We start from the raw sequence: 20,538 nt of genomic DNA, 5'->3' as shown, positions 1-20,538 counted from the left end.
TCTTATACAGTACTTAGTAGAGTTTAATGTACACATACACTAGGTCATAAGCACCTGCTCATTAAGGAGAGGTTTGCATTTTATTTTGATTCATTTTACATGTATTTATTATGGACTTGCTATATGACAGGCAGCGTGCATAAAGGAAACAAAAAGAATATACTCTCTACTGCTGGTCCTTGTATCCACCAAAGTGGCTGGCTCATTGCTTTATATATAGTAGGCAGTCCATAAAAGTTATTTGTCAAAGAATGATCCTGAAGTTTAACATTTTTATATCCATAAGGATTCTAAACTCTAGAAGTAATATTCTTCCCTTACTGAGTCCTCAAATCAAAGTCTTTGGCCTCTAAAGATCTAGGTTTGACTTACTACTTTATAGATCTTTATCAATAAAGGAAATAACAGCTGTGTAATAAGAGTAGATAAAGGGTGTGTTTTAATCTTGGAATAATTATGGTTTCCAGTTTTTGGCATTCTTATTCAAATACTTAGTACTTGTTAGATGAAGTATGAATGTTTACGCAATGTGTCGATTATAGTTGGCCGTCCTCTACATCCAAGGATTCAACTAACCAAGAGTTGAAAATAGTCCACAAAAAAATTCCAGAAAGTTCCAAAAAGCAAAAGTTGAAATTGCCGCAAGCTTTCAACTCTTTACATAACATTTACATTGTATTTACAACCGTTTACATTGTATTAGGTATTTTAAGTAATCTAGAGATGATTTAAAGTATACAGGAGGATGTACGTAGGTTATAATCAAATACTACCCCATTTTATATAAGGGACTCGAGCATCCGCAGATCTTGGTATCTGCAGGGAGTACTGGAACCAGTCTCCCACAGATACCAATGACTTTTCCCCTCGAAATTTTTTCTCAAAAGAGTTTTTTCAGATTTTTGTTATAGTCTTTTTGCCTTGTCCAGTTCATTCAATCCACAAAGATAAATTGGATCTTCTCCTTGTCAGGCATTGTGTCTCCTATGGATACTATATATACTATGTAAGTCTGAATTTTTCTTAATCCCAATAGAGAATTTCCCATGGTTTAGCCATTGTGTATAATCTGTGTTTTGAATTTTATTCTTCCAATCATTTTTATCATGTGAACATATGATTTATTGTAAGGCCAGGTCTTTATTTTTATGTCTAGAGATCCTACCTGCTTATAAGAAATAAGAAAGGCAAAAAAAAAAAAATCATTGAACTAAAATGCAGTGCTGAACTTACTTGTTTTCATTATTAAATATAATAGATGATCTCCTAAGATTGTACATGCTCATTTATTTGCCAGTCTCAATGCAAGACCAAGGTATTTATCGATATTTTTTATTGTTTAGTATGGGAATGCTGCTCGGAGTTCTTCATTATTTTTCTTGTATAAACTACACCTGTGATTCCTCCTTTGATATGTCCAAGTTTTCTTTAAAATAGAACAAAAACTTGTTTGGACATCTCCAGTTTACTTCCTCTTTACACATACTCACTGACATCTGTGTCACCCTGAATGCTTAGGGCATGAACTATTTTCTGGTATATCTACAAATTTCTGTTCCTATCAGTTGAGTAGAACTGAGTTTTCCTTGCTAAGAGTCATAAAGAGTTGTTTCAAGGAAGTAGAAATTGTTTTAGAGAACTTCTGTATTCAGATTAATTTGTCTTTTACCTTTCAGTAATTAACTGTGTTAGTAATGATTAGGTGCAAATTGTAAGCATTTCATCTAATTGACTATAATTATATTTTCACCTAAGTTGGTATAATTACATTTATACAACTAAATCTTTTCCTTTGTTTTACTCTCTTGTGTTGTATGTAATTTGTATGAATGAGCTTATTTAAAACTTCTACATGTAAAAGTTTGTTGGAAGGAGGTTTGATCCCTAAAATTTTCTTAATGCATCTTTTAAAATTTAATCATCCTCTTAGAAATCATTAGTAGATAGGACTTTTACCAAAAGTGGTACTACAAAGAATATTTGACAAGTCTCCACCATTTACCTTTGTTTTGTAATTTTAAAGGGATGAAATAGTAAGTTTTAGATGAGAATTGAAAAAGAAAAAGATTTTAATGGGGGATGATTGAACATTTGGATTATGTATTGATATAAACATAATAGTACCTACTATTCGACAGATACTACTCTAAGTGATTTATATATTAATTCATATACCTCTCATAGTAAACTTTTGAAGTAGGTACTATTGTTGTCCTCATTTTCCAGAGGAAATTGTGGCACACAGGATGTTATATAATAGGCCCAACAACAACCATCCTACTGGCAGAACTGGATTAATCCCAGACAATCTGGCTCTAGAGTCTGTTCATGAAAAGGAATATAACAGTGTTAGAATTTATTTCAAATGCTGTTTATTTTGTAATTGTGATTTTACTCAATTGAATTGAATGGTTGCTAAACACATTTGTTTTTATCTCTTCTAGGAATGAAATTTAATGATTTTTCAACTCCACGTGCCTCACCCAGAATCTGTCTTTAAGGCATGGACTCTGTCTTCTTAGAGCCAACTTTGTGTAGCCGCTTTATAATTCAATTCTTTGTTATTAGACTTTTGAGCTTTTTCCTAAACATGAGTGGGGAACAAAGGTTGTCCTTGCGCTAACTTGCTGAGAAAAATAACTAGGCCCCCTTTTCAATAAAAACAGATGTTTTATGTACTTGAACTAGTTTATTGAGATAGTTTATAGTTCAAGTTGACAAAGCTGCCTGTACCTGGGATTAAATGACAAAAGTGTCTTCACACAATCATCTGTTACTGGTAATGGCTCGGAATATGTATTTAAGAAAAACTTAAGATAAATCATGTCAGATAAGATTTTAGAAGTATATTTGAGTCACTCTGTTTCTTTCCATATATGGCTTAATAGACTGACCATATTTAGTCAGATATTTCAAGTCAGCAAGTCATGTATCTCTTAATGTGCTGCATGTGTTAGCTTTTGATTCTCTTAGCAACAATATTTTCATGGGCATGTCTGCCAGTTTATTGTGTATGCTTTGTAAATATTCAGGAGAACACTGAACAATTTACAACACAAACTTGAGATTCCTTTATAATATATGTTTTACAATGATGTTTTTGGCATTTAATTTATATTTAAACATTTCAAAAACTTATTACATTTAAACAAAATAAAGGCCCAAGCACATTTAACATTAACTGCTTTAGGTATTTTAGGTATTAACTGCTTTTAGGTATTTGATGTTTCTTAAGTTATACTGACTTAAAAACAAACATTTAAAATCAAAATCAGCAACATTTCATTTACTGGGGAATAGCTATTCCTATATGTTAATTTTTTCAAAGAGCCAGGGCAGTCACCTTCTTAAAATGGAGAAACTTTAAAAATTAACCATTTGTTCTGAGGATCTTTTATCTCACTGTCAAAGAATTACTCATAAGATGGCAAATAAGACTCTGTTCTGAATCCTGCCCTACCTTTATCCTCCCCATATGTGATTTTGCATCTTCATATACCAGGAAGTGTTTGTTACCTGTTCATATGTTAAGTTCAGGTGTAGAGCCTCCTCCAGGAAGTATTACCTGACTACAACCATTCTTCTTTAGTTCTTCTCTTCTTGGCTTCCATGGTAAGAAGTGTACAGCCATATAACTATATTTATCATATTCATTTTGATATTTTTATTTACTTGTGTATTTGTCTTCCATACTAGATGATGAGCTTCTTGAGAACTCTCTGTAACTGACTGAATAAAATACCACAAATGTCTATGTCCTCCAAGTAGAATATACTGATTATAATTTAATTTTAACCTTTCTCTTACTATTTTCATAGAAATCACTTCTCTACATTCTTTCCCTGAGTGATTTTAGGTCCCATTATTTTAATTATTACCTTAATGCAGGTAATTCCCAAATAGATATTTTTATCCCACATTCATTTTTAAGCTCTAGATCTGCATATTCAGGTGGCTACTGGATATGCATCGTTAGATAAGTATACAGACACCTATAATCAATTCAGCATATCCAAAACTAAAGTTATCTTTCTTCCTCCAACCTGCTTTTCGAATGTGTGGTATTTGTTTTCCTGAATGACCTCTCCCTGTCCCTCGCCCTTCATATCCAATCTTTAATTAAGCCTTGTACATTTTCTCCCAGATTTCTCTTAATATCCGTTCTGAGTAACTGGTGTTGCTCAGTTCAGGCTCTTCTCTCTTCATACCACTTCCAGTAATCTTTCTGAAATACTGATCTGATCATGTCACCCCTCTGCTTTTAAACTCTGAATAGGTTTTTCAAACATCATCTACCTGAAATTCTACAGTGTTTTCTCCTACTTACTCCTACTGCTGAATTGAGCCACTATTACTGATGGGAGTGTAGCAGGTTTTCTTGATGAGTAGGATTAGAAAGTAGGTTGAAAACCACCTCTAATGTCAAATCCTGTCATCTTTGCGTTATGTTCAGATTTTTTTACCTGCAATACATTCAGACCTCTTACCACCTAGCCTTATTCTGTTTTATAACTTGCAGATACTATCTACCACTGGATGACTTTCTGTTCATTTATTTCATACATTGTTTAAGTCATAGTGCATCTGCTCAGTGAAGTTCCTTCTAGTTGAATTGCGAATTGAACAACAACTATGTAATCTTCAAAACCTTGCTCAAATGTATTCTCCTTTATGGACTGTCTTAATCACAAGATCTCTTTATGTTCCCAAAGATATTTTAGTACTTTCTACCCACTGCTCTTATACCCTTACGTTGTTGTTTATGGACTAGCCTCCTATACTATGTGATCTTTTCCCTTCATTGTATTTCTAGGGCCTTAGCATATATAATTTTTAGCATATATAATATGAGGAATAGCCAGAGAAATTAGGGATACTTAGCCTATAAAAGAATATGTGAGAATTTGGGCATATTTGATACATGGAGCCTCGGGAGGCAGGGGATAGAAATTAAAGGAAGACATGTTTTAGCATGTGCAATTTAGAGAAAGAGAAAGTGTTTTATACTGGAGATAATATACAGTAGGCTTTTAATACATGGTAGCCTATTTTTTTCTTTTTCTTTTTTTTTAAATGAGGTATAATTTGCATACAATGAAGTACACAGCATATAATTCAGTGAATTTTTACATATATGTACGCCTATGTAAAAAATCAGAAAGGTAGGGAACATTTCCAGTCTTCCAAAAAGCTCCCTCGTGCCCCTCCTATTATTTCCCCACAAATTTACCAGGATTCTGAGCTTTATAACCAGGAATTAGTTTTGCCTGGAAATTTACAGTTTGTATCCTTTGTGTCTACTTTTTTTCGCTCATGTATTATGTCTGCAGGGATTATCCATGTTGTTGAAGGTAGCATTAGTTTGTTCTTTTTGTTTGTTGTTCTTCTTTCATTGATGTATAGGATTCTATTACATGAGTAGACTCTCCCCATATATACATACATCCCACCCCATTTATTTGTCAATTCTATATAACTTCAGTAGATACTGTCAAATGGTTTTCTGAAGGGGTTATATGAACTTTACACTTTATCAGCAATTAGTTTTTTCTCCATATCCATACAGTAGATTTAATATTTTTCATTTAAGAATCAAGGCTTAGATTTTCTTTTTATGTAAACACTGCCTATTCATTGTACACATTTTGAAAATAAAGAAAAATTTAAAGAATAAAAATTATTCATAGTCACACAACCAATGATAATGACTATTAACTTATATATTCTTCTAGTCTTTTGTGTAGATTTTAAAGTAAAATTAGAATCATATTAGGCAAACTGATTTGTATCCTTTTTAAAAAACTAAATATATTGTGAGCATTTCCCATATATATTATAATTTCTTGTTTTAATGTTTTTCTCCATTTTTTAAAAACAGTAATCATATTTGTATTAGAAAACATTTATCAGGTAGAGTTTTATATTTTTATATCAATGATAAAATCAGAATACTGTTTTGGAGCCTGTAGGAATTAAAAGAGGTTGAGAGAGAAGAGAATACAAATTAATATCTTTTCTCAAGGAAAATTAATGCTTAAACTTATAAATAGATGTAATATTATTTCAAGCCACTGTGAGTCATTAGCTATCTCAAATAACATTTTATAAACTACTTCATAATACAGTAGAATTTTGATGTTTCTTGTTATTAGATAGATGTGGTTCTCAAATCTCTCCTACCCTTTAACCACTGCTCCTTGAAAAACACAGTTCTTTTCCCAAGCAGTATATACTTAAACTTTATATGAATGTTGTTTATATATACTCATTTACCATTTGCTATGTGTAAAGTACTGTTTGGGCACTTTGGGATCTTGCCTTCAGATTGCCTGTAACTTGTTCCAAAGGGAAGAATCATGGATATATAAGAATGTTAAATATGTTAGGGAATTTTAGAGATATGTAACCCACCAGCTTCTCTCCTCCACTTGAAAGACAGAGCCCCAAAAGTTTAAATTACTTGTTCACAGCTATAAAATCTGTGGCAGAGCCAGAACTAGAGCCTACAGCCAAACACTTGTCAGTGTTTTTCCACTTTAGGTGTAAAGTACTTTGTCCTTAGTGCTTTTCTTGACACCAACTTTGTCATTTTTTCCCCCCTAGGAAAAAGCTACTAAAACTGTTTTCTTTTGCTTCTGTGATAGATAAAGGAAAATTGGTTTTATTTATACAGCAAGCACTTATTAAGTGCCTAGAGTGTATGATATCCTGTTTCAGAGACTGCAAAATAGGTGAGAAATAGTTGCTGAAATAGGAACATCTGTGGATATGGTGTTAAGTGTGGAAGGAGCTTATTTTTTGGAATCTGAACATCTGTGATAGAATCTCAGCTCTATCATTTCCCATCTCTGTGGCTTATTCAGGCTACTTGATCTCTTTGAATCTTAGCTTTCTTGTTCATTTATTCATTTATTGAGCCCCTACCACATGCAAAGAATGGTAAAAGGTGCTGGGGATACAGCAAAATTCCCATTCTCATGAGGGATTTTGTGAGGATAATATATACAAATCAGTAAACTAGATAAAGCACCAATCATACTACTTGGCACAAAGTAAGCATTGAAAAAAGTTCCCTTCTTATTTACTATAGGCTGCGGTTCTCAAAATTTTTCATCTTAGGACCCCTTTATACTCTTAAAAATTATGAAGGACTTCAAAGAGCTTTGTTTCTGTGGGTTGTATATATTAATACTTACAGTACTAGAGGGTAAAACAGAGGACTCTATATATTCATTAATTCATTTTTAAATGAATTAAAGCAATACTTTACCCATGTTATATAAATGGCATTTTTTAATTAAAATAACTAATTCATTTACTCCTGAAAGCTTGAATTTTATCATTGGCAACAAATACTGTTAGTTTTTTTTGACAGACTTTGTTCATTTTCACGAAAATTTCTGCCAACATCCAAGTTAGACTAACTATAGTTTGCCATTTAAGTAAAAATATATTCCATAATGGCCTATATGGGAAAAGAATTTTTAAAAAAGAGTGGATATATGTATATGTATAACAGATTCACTTTGCTGTACACCTGAAACTAACACAGCATTGTAAGTCAACTATACCCCAATAAAAAATTTTTTTAAAAATGATGTTCCATGGAAAAAGTGGCTAGATCGGCTTGCAAATTAATTGCACAAGTGTTTTTCCTCAGGGCAGTCATTATATTTGGAAGAAATGCTTTATGCATGCTTCCTGTCTTATTCCACAGAGTATTTAAAAGATGTATATTCAAGAGTCAAAATTTAATAAAATTTATAGTTTTTACTGCATTGTCAAGGACATTCATAAGTAAAAATAGCTTGGGAAAGAAAAAAAACCTGTGAGTGCAGAGTGGTGAATACAAGGACAGTAAAGTGCTGTGGGGTGTTTTTTTTGGTTTTTTTGCCACTGCCTTGATTTATTCTTAGACAGAAACATATTTACCACTAGTGCTTTTGCATCCTCAAGTGCACATGTCAACACAGTGAAAAGGGGAAATACCATCTTAGTATTATTTTGAAAACAGTTTTGACCTTGTCACCTCCCTGAAGGGATCCCACTCCCTGAACAGACCACAGTTTGGGAACCACTGCTATAGAGGATATTATTGGTACTTAATTATAATGTTTTGATTGTTTCCATGTTGACATGTACTTGTTTTCCTCAAGTTGGCATAAAATGTCTAGTCACATACAGTATTGTTATATGGGTATCTAAGCAAGGACTATTAAAATTTAGGTAGTACCATTGGCCTACTTCATAGCAGTACAATCAAGATGGCAAGAGACTACCTTATAGAAAATATGTTATAAAAGCTTCAAAATAGGAATTTTATTCTATTGATGTGTTGTTGGGAGTATTGATTCAAAATTTTTCTAATCCTGCTTTCTGTTTTGTTTTTAGGCTTGCATTGATGACAATGTTGATATGGTGAAGTTTCTGGTAGAAAATGGAGCAAATATTAATCAACCTGATAATGAAGGCTGGATACCACTACATGCAGCTGCTTCTTGTGGATATCTTGATATTGCAGAGTAAGCTAGTTCTGTGTTTGTTTTTATCCAAATACTATTTAGAGACTTGAGATTTTATAGAAATTGTTGTTATAGATAAATGAGTGAACTCTTATATTACCTTAATTCATAAAAATTATTCTTCCCAGGAAAGAGAATAAGTAGATCATGGGAATCCAAATATTGTCTCTTGGTGTGAGATCATCTTCTTGTCTCCCTACCATCTTTGACTTTTGGTACTTTGAATTGATATGAGTAATTGTACACATTCTCCAGCCCCATCTCCTTTTCTTTTGAGTATATGTATTGTCAAATGATTCAAGGTTAATATTTAGCAATCTAGTATATCCCTATGTAATCATGAATTGTTAGGGGAAATTAACAACAATTCTGAATTAGGTTACTTTGCTAAAGAAAGAATATGATACATAATTCTCCAATTATTCAGTATATTCTTAGTTTTTATTAAGATTGTTTTCTAAAAACATGAAAATTTATTGAAAAATAGTCATTGTATTCTTAAATACCTTTAATAGGGGAGTACTTTCTGAGAAAATTTGATTCTTGAAAAATTTAACAAGGAAGTATACATATCCTGACAAAATAATTTTTTCATCAAATTATTTTTTCTTGTTGCTGTGTATCCAGCACCATAAACATTTTTATTGTCTATCTGCTCGCATCAAAGCTTATCAGCTAATAAATATTGAATAAATATGGTAGTCCTACTCTGTGAATCTCTCTTAGTAAGTCTTCATAGTTTTATTTCTTTGTACATTTCATGCACACATACACTGCCCGCCCCCCCCCCCAGCCCCCATGTGTATTGGAGATACAGTATACCAGTTTAAAGGAGAGGCAGTGTTCGGGGAAATGAAAAGTGCTCTGGGAATCAGAAAATCTGAGCTATTTGACTCTAACACTGACTGCGCTACACCTTTTGATAATTTGTTTCCTCTTTCTGGGCTTTGATTTCTTTATGTGTAAAATGAAGGATTCTTTTTGCCATTGTAAATCAACAGTGGTTATTCATAATTTTAATTGTGGTTCTCTTTATTCCTTTCTGTTCTTTTCATGCTCAACAAAGGGCTTGGATTTCATCTTCATAGAAAAAAATAGCTAAGGTGCATTTATCTTCAGCTGTCCTTAAATATTTGGTACTTAGGTTCTTAAGTCAACTAATGTGGATTATGAAGGCTTCCTCAACCACTCTCAAGGGGTATGACCTTGGGCAAGTTGCTTAACTTTTATAATTGTCAGCTTTCTCCTCTGTAGAATGGGAATAATATTTTCTAGGTTTGTTGTGAGGGTTAACTGAGATAACCCACCAAGTATAGTTCCTGGCACATAGGAAATACTCAGTATGTATTAACTTTTGACCATTATCTTTTATCTTTTTGGGAAAATGAAAACCCGGCTTCTTTCTTCAGATGTGTAATCCTGTGTTTCCTTTTTAATTCATGCTTCTGAGTTTGAAAAGACAGTAATAATTGTCCTGAATAATTTCCTCTTGTAGACTTGATTAACAACCCATTGTGTCAGTTGGGATGATTTTAGATGCAAGTAACAGTATCAAACTTAAACTGACGTAAAGAGAAAGGGTACTTGTTGTACAGGATAATACATAGTTTAGAGGAAGGGCATTCAGGTTTGTTTATTAAGCTGCTCAGCGCTGTCATCAGGGCTTGGAGTCTTCAGGTGTTTTCTTCTGCCTTTCCCAAATATAGACTTTATTCTTAGCCTTGTTCCCTCCTGGTTACAAGATGTTTGCCACAACTCCTGAATTGTGTTTTTACATATGCACATCCAAGAGCAAAATAAAAAGTGGTTGGGGAGTGGAAAGTATCTTCTCCATATTCTGTGACTGTCAAGGAGGGAAACCTTCCCTAGAGAGCCCTCTGACTATAGCAGATTTCCCCTTAAGGGACTTATGTTGGCCTGGGCTTGGTAATTTGCCCATGTCTTTGCTGGGAGAAGCAAGTATCTGGCATATTCAGTTTTTTTAATGCCAGAAAATAAGTGTGAGGAGGGTTGGGCAGTCTGCTGCAGGTGTTAATAGTTTCAGTAGAGTAACTACAACTTTTCTTCTTTTTGGAAGGTGGGATACGGAATATGTGTTTCATAGGACTTATACAAACAAAAATGACCTATTTTGACCAAGGTTGACTATAGTTTTGCTGATCTAACTACCTTTATATAGGCATTTATGGCATTAATGGCTGTGGTATAACTGAAGTATAATTGACCCTTGAACAACACAGGTTTGAACTGCGTGGTTCCACTTATACATGGATTTTTTTGAACAGTAAATACTTCAGTACTACGTGATCTGCAGTTGGTTGAATCCGCTGTTGTGGAACCAGGAATACTGAGGAACCACAGGTACAGGGGGTCTGCTTATGTGGAGGGCCAACTATAAGTTATTCACAGATTTTTAACTGCAGGGAAAGTCAGCACCCCTGACCCTCATGTTGCTCAAGGGTCAACTATATTTAAATTTATAGTTTTTTTGAACAAAATTAAAATTAAAAGAATGATGACTTTTCCTTTTTCGCTCTTTCTGCCCTCTGAGATTCTTTTTTTTAAATAATGATAATATTTTTATAAAAGACCGTTCAACTCTCGTATATACTGGGCTATTTGTTAGGTGATGATTGCCTAAAACCCTTCTAAATGCATGATTATTTTCACCAGCATTATCTCTTTCAGTAATTAATTTCACTAATGAGTGAGAGAAGTTAATGAAATCCAAAATCCTAGTTTTCTTGGGTCTAGAAAACATATAGCATGGTGGCTTAAGAGATAGGGTGAAAGATACCTCCCAAATCAGAGCATTTATAGGGTAAAGGAAGGCCCTATTAATAATGACGTAGAGACAACAGTTATAAACCATGGGGTCACTCCGGTAAGTGATGTATTTGGAGTTAAAGTTGTTTGCAAATCCTGGTTCTGCCATTCTCTACCTTTGTGCCCTTGGCTGAGCTACTTAGCCTCTATGATTAATATTATTTATAAAATGGGAATGATCTGGCTTCTTCCTAGCTCTTGTTTCTCATATTGCTTTCTACATTTTTTACTCTGTCAATATAGACTACTTTCAGTTCCCCAGCATTCCCTGCTGGTTCATGTCATTGTGTCTTTGCTCATAGTGATTCATTTGCCTCATTTCTTTACTTGACCAGCTACTACCAGACTTCAGCAGCTTATGTTAGAATCACTTCTTCCAGAAACCCTTCTAATGTTCCTGGCTGATTCATCATCATCTCTAACATATCAGTTGTTTACATGCTTCTTTACCAACTACATTTTGCACAGAATAGTACTAATTCAACCCTATTGAACTGAGAGGTAAAACAAAACAGTGAAGCACAGATAGTTCACTATGAGGATTTGTGGATGATAAGGTAGGATACAGCGAGTTCTAAATTTTTGACCTCTATTGGAGACAGTAGAACAAAGAATGTGAGGTTGCAGTTTAGTTTCTAGACAATTAACAATTTCACATCTGGTCTCTAGCCTAGCAAAAGCCAAGTGAATAGATGAATGATAGCTCTTCATATTCTGGCTCAATTTTCTCACATTTTCACCAAAATAATTACTTTCAACATCTCCCTGCTATGAATAAGGTAGAAGTCTTAGGGAAAACCAAAAATAGAGATTGTTTAATAATGCCCCTTCACCAGAGTGGATTAGAGGAAGAATAAATGAAGTGAGTTTGGGGAGCATAGTGTTAATGGTCAGTATATGCATTGTTTTACTATTTACTGATGGGTCAGATATTGAAATGTACGCATTAACATTATTCTCTTCCTTTGGGGTGCTGAATTGACAGTGTTACGCTCTGAATCATGTCCCCACAAAATTCATATGTTGAAGGCCTAAGCCCCAGAACCTTGGAATGTGACTGTATAGATGGAGATGATTAAATTAAAATGAGGCCCTTAGGGTGGGCCCTAATCCAATCTTACTGTATCTTTATAAGAGGAAATTTGGACACAAAAAGTGGCACCAGGGTCTTGCACACAGAGAGAAAAGACAATGTAAGGACACTGTTAGAAGGTGGCCATCTGTAAGCCAAGGAGAGAAGCCTCAGAAGAAACCAAACCTGCCAACACCCTGATCTTGGTCTTCCAGCCTCTAGAACTATGAGAAAATAAATTTCTATTGTTTAAGCCACTTTGTCTATGGTATTTTGTTATGGTAATACTAGCAAACTAATACAGGCAGTATAAAATTCTCACTGTCACATCAAGGTATTCTTCCCTAAAAGTTGTAGTTGAATGTCATTGGGCTATGGACTAGAAGTAAAATTGGACATACTAGAACTATGACTTCTGGACATACTAGAATGATTATGGAGCCCAAGAAATTATGTATTCAATTTATTGTTCCAGTCTATAATGATTGGTTAATTATAACTCTAGCCATTAAGTATAACTGAATTATATATTTAAATTATGTGCAAAACATTGAAAACCAAGTCCTCTGACTTGGCTTTCAATAACCAAGAAATAATAACAAATAAAATAAAGAAATAATAGATAAAAGAATAATGAGATGAAGAAATAATTAGATGAAGACATAGGAGTTTTACGATTGCAGCATTTAAACTTTGTCTTTCTTTTTTATTAGCTGAAATATTTTTGTAAAGGAAACTGCCTCATATCTACTATTTGGTTACCCCTTGTACAAGTTTTATAGGAAAACAGGATATATTCTTTATTCTTTCCCTGCATATACTGATTTTTAAAATAATGAGTTGGTTTACTAGTTACCCTCAAAAAGGACTAATTGATTTTTTTGAGATCTAAATAACTTGAGCACATGCATTTAAACGTACTTGATGTATTTCAATCCATCGCAGTTATTGCCCTTATTGATTAGCAAATTGTACCATCTTTGGTCTACAAGAGTCTCTTCATGTTGGCTTCTAAGACCTTGGGACATGACCAAATAAAGTGATCTTTAAAAGCTTCCTTGCTCTTTAGTAGTATAAAAATGTTCCAGACTCATCTTTTATGTTTCCTGCCCTGGGTCTGGAATTGCCATTTCTCTAAGGAAACCTGTTCCTTGTAATGGGTGCTAGAAGTGCTCATTGCTGCTGCATTGATCATTCTTTCAAATTCAAATTCAGCATCAGGGTGTCTTTCTTTAACCTCTTCAATCTGGTATCAATATTTCCTTTCTCCCCTACTTTGTTGCCAAGAACTGTAGAATTAAAATAACACATAATACTCATTTGCTTCATCATATATTACATATACATTAGATTGCTTATAACAGTACCACAATAATAATGATTACTGAAAGCAGTTTGAAGTTTGGGGTTTTGTTTTCGTTTTTTTGGCAGGGGTGAGGGGGGTGACATTTCTTTTTGTCCTTATGGTATCCCACTTGGAATATACCATCAAATTACTGTGTGTGCTGAAGTCACTTGGAATAATTCTTTCCTGTTTGATTATGCCACTAACTAGATATACCATTAAGTTCACTGTTTAAGTTTGTTTTTTGTTTAGTTTAATTTTGTTTTATAATTTACATAAAATACCAGGTTCTTAACAGCAGTCCCTACTCTACCACCCTATTTCCTATGGGTAACATTTTTAAATTTTATATTTTATCCCAGTTTGTGTTTTAATATAAGTATTATTCCGTCTTTGCAGATAAATGAAAGACTATCATACACTATTTCTCCAGTTTTCTTTTTTCACTTAACAGTCTATCCTGGAGACCACTATATAGTGGGTTATAGAGCTATTTCTCATTGTTCTCTTCAGGTGTAGTATTTAGTACTCTGTTGTGCAGTGTCATTGTAGTTTATTCAGCTTGTCCTTCTTGATGGACCAGTGAATGTTATTTATTTGAATGACTGTAACTTTAGCCTTGGCATTGTCTTTATTTTTCACATAAACAAAAATTCCTATGACTTATAAGAATAAAAAAAAATTCTGTATTTGAATAATAAAACTTAAATGATTTGTTTTATTAACACTTTGGTTATTGATGTGGTTATAATCTCTTTTGTCTCTCTTTAATTTTGTCACTACATTTCTTTTTTAGCCTTCTGCCACAGATGTTTAAGGAATGCTTTTATCTTGAGTAGCTTTAGTGTTTGTATTAAACTTTTTCAATAGCAGAGAAAATTAGCCCTGTGTTAGGCTAGTATTATGTAGTTTTATAGTATATAGAATGGAATGTTGATTAATTAGTACATTTAACATATTTTTCTTCACGTTTGGAGTAGTTTTGAAGACATTGCTGAAGATTTCATATCATTATAATATACTGGTAGTGACATTCAGTGACATCTTCATGGTCTTATTTACAGCATGGAAAAAGTTTCATTAGCTTTGTTATTTGATCATTAAAGAATCAGCTATTTAAGGATATAATTTTTTAAAATATTTGTGGTGGCTTATTTATGGCATGGCTTTTCTTCTTCACTATAACCTTTATTTCATAAACATACAACAGAATCCTCAAGATTTCTCTTGGCTTATCCTTTAGAATATATCCAGTATCTAACTGTTTCGTCACCTCTTTCATTTCTCCCTGATCCTGGACACTGTTCTTCACTGAAATTATTGCAGTTGGAATCATTCTAACCATAACCATCCTCTTCCCCCCATCTGTTTTCTGCACAGCAGCCAGAATGATCCTTTTAAAGTATTGCAAGTGGAATAACATCACATTTTAATTCAAAGCCCTTCACCCTCCAGTGGGTTTATAATGCATTTAGAAACCAGAGTTTTGGTGGCCTACAGGCTATGGTTTGACCCTCTGTTACCTCTCTGATGTCATTTTCTCCACGTTCTCCAGGCTGTCTTTGTTAGCCAAACTGGTCCCCTTGCTGAGCCTTTAAACAAACTAAGCATCTTGCTTCATAGTCTGCACCTGCTGATTCCTCTGCCTGGAATTCAATAATGTTGTTATTTTTGGTAAAAGAATCAGAAATTCCTACCAATTTAAGAACTATATAAATTGCACCACCATGCCTATGAGAAACGTTACAATATTCCTAATATCAAGCTCAGAAATGAGACAACTCTATTTTAATCTTAACTCTGCTAATTAATTGCTATTAACTTTAGACAAATTACCAGCTTCTCTGAACCTCTGTTTCCTCATCTTTAAAATAGGAATGTTAACGCTTATCCCTATTCTATAAGATTATTGTGAAGATTAGATGAGATAGTGTTTATAAGACACTTGGCACAATCTATGGCATATATTTAGTTATCAGTAAAGTTAGCTGAATTAGTTGTTGTTATTCATAATTCTATCTTTGGTCACTACTTTTAGTGAAAAATAGCTAAGCTCTTGGTTCTCCTGGATTATTTAATAAAGTAAACGATCATCTGATCATTTGGTCTTAGAGCAGACCTAGCTAGATGAGAGGAGCAGGAGAGAGTGAAGTAGTCATTTGTCCTATTTACTTTGATATGTGGGTATTTGAGCACGAAGAAGAGTTGGCAAATCCATGCATTTCGGTTATTTACATATTTCTTGTCAAGAATGATACATAGTTAGTGTAAAGCAGACTATGTGTTTTGGTTTTTTTTTTTTTTTTTTGCAGTACGCGGGCCTCTCACTGTTGTGGCCTCTCCCGTTGCGGAGCACAGGATCCGGACGCGCAGGCTCAGCGGCCATGGCTCATGGGCCCAGCCGCTCCGCGGCATGTGGGATCTTCCCAGACCGGGTCACAAACCCGTGTCCCCTGCATCGGCAGGCGGACTCTCAACCACTGCGCCACCAGGGAAGCCCCCTGGAGTCGTCGTTTTTTGAGGAGAGGAGTGTTAGTGGTATATGGAGAGAGTAACTGATAAGACAGGAAGAGGGAACTGAGACTACAGCACAGAGGAATTTGTATGCCTTGCTAACTGACCTTTAGTGGTGATGCGTTTTTAGGAACATGATGATCCTTCTCTGTATTTTAAGAAGACAATTCTTGACTGATTAGGGAGTTTGAACAGATTAGGGATTAGGGAGTTAGAGACAGGGCAGTGGCAGTGAGCTTGGAAGTGGGGCAGATCTGAAAGAAATTTGGAAAATAAAATTAATAAGGCTTGGTGTGATTCACTGGATCTAGATAGTAAGGTGGGAGGAAAAATCAAAGGTAGTTATAATGCTGATAATAGCTAGCATTTATTGAGTGCTTACTGTGTGCCAGTCACTGCTCTGAGTCCTTTAATATACACTGCTCTAAGTCCATAATTTTGGTCATCCTAACAATTACATGAAAATATATTGCTGCCACCACCCCACAGGCCCAGATGCACAATTCCAAACCCTCAAAATTCTGAAAAATGACAAAATAAATTGTAAGTTTGATGTAGGCTCATTTGGCAACTCACCATGACTTGAACTGATACGAGGCTATTTATAGTCTTTGTTTCTCCCCCACTTAACTTATTTTTTGCAAAAATATTAACATGTTTGGTTATGGAGTACTGCCTCAGACTCAATAAGGGTGTTGCATAATCTACAATATTATATTTCTAAAATATGAAAAGTTTTGAGGGCTTCCCTGGAGGCGCAGTGGTTAGTAATCCACCTGCCGGTGCAGGGGACACAGGTTCGAGCCCTGGTCTGGGAAGATCCCACATGCCATGGAGCAACTAAGCCCATGAGCCACAACTACTGAGCCTGCGCTCTAGAGCCCGTGTGCCACAACTACTGAAGCCAACGTGCCTAGAGCCTGTGCTCCGCAACAAGAGAAGCCACTGCAGTGAGAAGCCCATGCACTGCAATGAAGAGTAGCCCCCGCCCGCCGCAACTAGAGAAAGCCCGCGCACAGCAACGAAGACCCAATGCAGCAATAAATAAATAAATAAATATTTACTTATTTCTTTATTTATTTTAAAAAAAGAAAAGTTTTGAAATTTGGATTTGGATGAGTGATGGTTGGCCCGTATTATAATTCTTATTTTATAGATGAGGAAACTGAGTCATAGAGAGAAATCACACGATAATTGGCAAAGCTAGGATTTGAACCTAGACAGTCTAACTTGTCAAGTCTGCACTTTAAGACACTACACCATTCTGCCTCCCTTTCTAGCCTTTGTAATTGGGAAAATGATGCCCTTTAACTTTAGTATTGAAGAATTAAAGAGCAAGATTGAGGGAAGCAGAGGAGATTCGAGTGTAGTGGAATGTGAATTTAAATAAGCCTAGTTTGAGTTGCCAATTAAAAAGGTGCAATAGGAAGCCAGGACTTCTTTGGGTATGTTTATAATGCGTAAACTGAATTTCATCAAATCTAAGATGCCATCGTCATAACACATTGTCATTATTTTATGTACCAATTTAAAAGGTTAAAAAAAAACCTGTAATACAGTGTGTGTGGTTTTTTGTTTTTAAGCACCTTGGGGTTTTTTTTCCCCACACACACAGTATCATTCTTTATCTAATTGTAGTGTCTTGGATGCAGCATTGCTTAAGAATGTTTTATTGTTGCCTTTGGGATTTTCTTCTAAGCCACTGATAGCATTCTGCAAGTGTTGTTGGTGGTGCTTTCTTGATCTTACTACAAGGTATCAGCAAAAAGTTTCAGACACCATCTAGGAAGACATTTTAAGTAACAGTTAAGCTCAGTAAATAAGGTATCAAAGGTATGAATGCACATCAATCAGTTGAAGTTGAAAACAATATGAATAGCTGTGACTGGGGTTACATGAAGACAGATGATGACAACCATGTTGTGGCCATTGTCCATTGCTGAGACATCATTGATTGTAAGGTCAATAGATTGTAGAAGATTTCAGCAATATTAAAATTTGGGGAAAATGTATATCTTAGAATTATTACACAATGAGTAGGATTTTTGCCTCTGGGAATTGGGAGATACAGTAATAAAGTAAGACAGTACTGCATGTAATTGATTTTAATAAATAAATATGCATTTTCAGGAGTTAGTGCATGGTCAAAGAAGTATAGTCACTGCTCTGAGGAATAATTAAGAGAAATAAGAAATGCTGGAGACAGAACCTACAGAATTTCCTGTATTTAAAGGTGGTTTTGCAAAGAGAAGAGAGGAATTTAAATCCTTCTGCACATTTTGAATTTGTTTTTGTGTTTTGTTTTGTTTTGATAATCTGGGTGCCTAGATAACTGGAAAATAGAGCCCACTTTCACAGATAGATTCATTTCTCTCACACACAATAGCCTGGTCTTTGCTATCGGCATAATTAATTGTATCTGTAGCATAATTGTGAAACCACATGTCAGAAATTTAGCACAGTATTTGGCAAGGTACATTAGTCCATGTTACTGGACTAGTAACAGGGTTTATGTATAAAAATAATACTTCTACCTGTGAGATTTTGACAAAATGAAATTTTTTTAAAGGTTAAAATTGGTAATGTTATAAACATTATAATTTCCTGACAATTAAAAATGAGAATTTCTGCTTCTTGGAAAATAGAATAGATACGTTTTTCCCGTTTTTCCTCCTGCTGAATACAACTAAAAACCCTGAACATGATATATAAAATATACAAAGACTCTATAAGATAGAGAGAAGACAGAACAGCTACAGATCTCAGGATCCAAAGAATGACAGGAGTAAGTTTCTGGCTTTTCTCTTTGCCTCAGATATACCACACTTGGAACTGAGGAAGCTGATAACCCAGAAGCACCAATGGCCCCACACTGCCCCCCAAAAAAAGCCCCAACAAAACCCTAACCTCTTTAGCCAAATACTAGGAGAGGGGCACCCTAAAACCTTAAAAAAAAAACTACTCCAGCCAAACACTGCAGAAAAAAACCATGGTCCCACCCATACCCTCACTAGCAAAGGCCAGGTAGGGAGCATAGACTTCCAACATTACCAGGCTATCATGAGGTATCCTAGCACCTCTACTGTCATGATGTCAGATTAGGCCAGATACAGAACCTGCCGAGATTTTCATCCCCATCGGATAGTTAACTAGCCCTACCCTAACTGGCACTGGAGACCACGTGGGAAGCCTGGACTTACACCCCCACCTGGCAGTAAAAAGGAGCTCCTACTCCTCCCCACTGGGGTGGAGTCAGGAGAGGCCTGGTAGAGAGTAAATACTTTCACCACCACCCATCAGTAAAGAGGCCTAACTCTTTCTCCCCTTATGGTGTCAGTGGAGGCCACATAGGGTGTAGTAGTGAGGCACCCATAGCCTCCTTAGCCAGGGAGGTATCAGTGAAGGCTTGGTGAGGAGTCAGAAGTAACAAGGAGCTGTTCCATCGCTAGTGTCAATGGTGGCTGAGTGGGGAACCTGAACTTCTACCCCTACCTTGTAATAATGAGATGGCATTTCCCCATCTTTTCTGCTAGAGCAGGGCCAAATATAGTCAGCTAACATAGAAGATTTAAGCACAATCTAGAGTCTCATATAATATACCCAGAGTGTTCCAATTTCAATTGAAAATCAGTTGTCTTACCAAGGAACATCTCAAATTGAATGAAAAAGACAATAGGGGGCTTCCCTGGTGGTGCAGTGGTTGAGAGTCTGCCTGCCGATGCAGGGGACATGGGTTCGTGCCCTGGTCCGGGAGGATCCCACATGCCGCGGAGCGGCTGGGCCCGTGAGCCATGGCCGCTGAGCCTGCGCGTCCAGATCCTGTGCTCCGCAACGGGAGAGGCCACAACAGTGAGAGGCCCGCGTACTGCAAAAAAAAAAAAAAAAAGACAATAGGGACCAGCGTTAAGATTACAGAGATATTAATCTTAAAATTATTTGACAGAGATTATAGAGTGGCTATCACAGAAATGCTTCAACAACCAATTACAAGTATGCTTCAAACAAATGAAAAAAAGTCTCAGCCAAAAAAAGTCTGCAAAGAAATAGAAGATATGAAGGGGAACCAAATGGGAATTTTGGAACTGAAAAATCCAGTAACCGAAATAAATAGCAGATAGACTCAGCAGCAGAATGGAGGGGATGGAAGAAAGAATTGGTGAACTGAAAAACAGAACAACAGAAATTACCAAATCTGGGCAACAGAGAGAAAATAGACTAAAATAAAATGAACAGAGCCTCAGGGGCCTGTGGGAGTATAC

General features: G+C 35.3%; 1 protein-coding gene across 6 annotated transcripts in view; it reads left to right on the top strand.

Moving 5' to 3' along the window:
* Positions 1–20,538, top strand: part of PPP1R12A (protein phosphatase 1 regulatory subunit 12A) — a 151,563-nt gene that overhangs the window by 51,459 nt on the left and 79,566 nt on the right. For all 6 annotated transcript variants that reach the window (XM_004271585.4, XM_004271583.4, XM_049694980.1 and 3 more), the window contains exon 2: positions 8,392–8,522. In XM_004271585.4, the coding sequence (XP_004271633.1) occupies positions 8,392–8,522 (131 nt within the window). The remainder of the gene's footprint in view (positions 1–8,391; positions 8,523–20,538) is intronic.

Source organism: Orcinus orca, chromosome 11, assembly GCF_937001465.1.
Source record: "Orcinus orca chromosome 11, mOrcOrc1.1, whole genome shotgun sequence".
Taxonomy (NCBI): domain Eukaryota; kingdom Metazoa; phylum Chordata; class Mammalia; order Artiodactyla; family Delphinidae; genus Orcinus; species Orcinus orca.
This window is presented reverse-complemented; position numbering and strand designations above follow the sequence as displayed.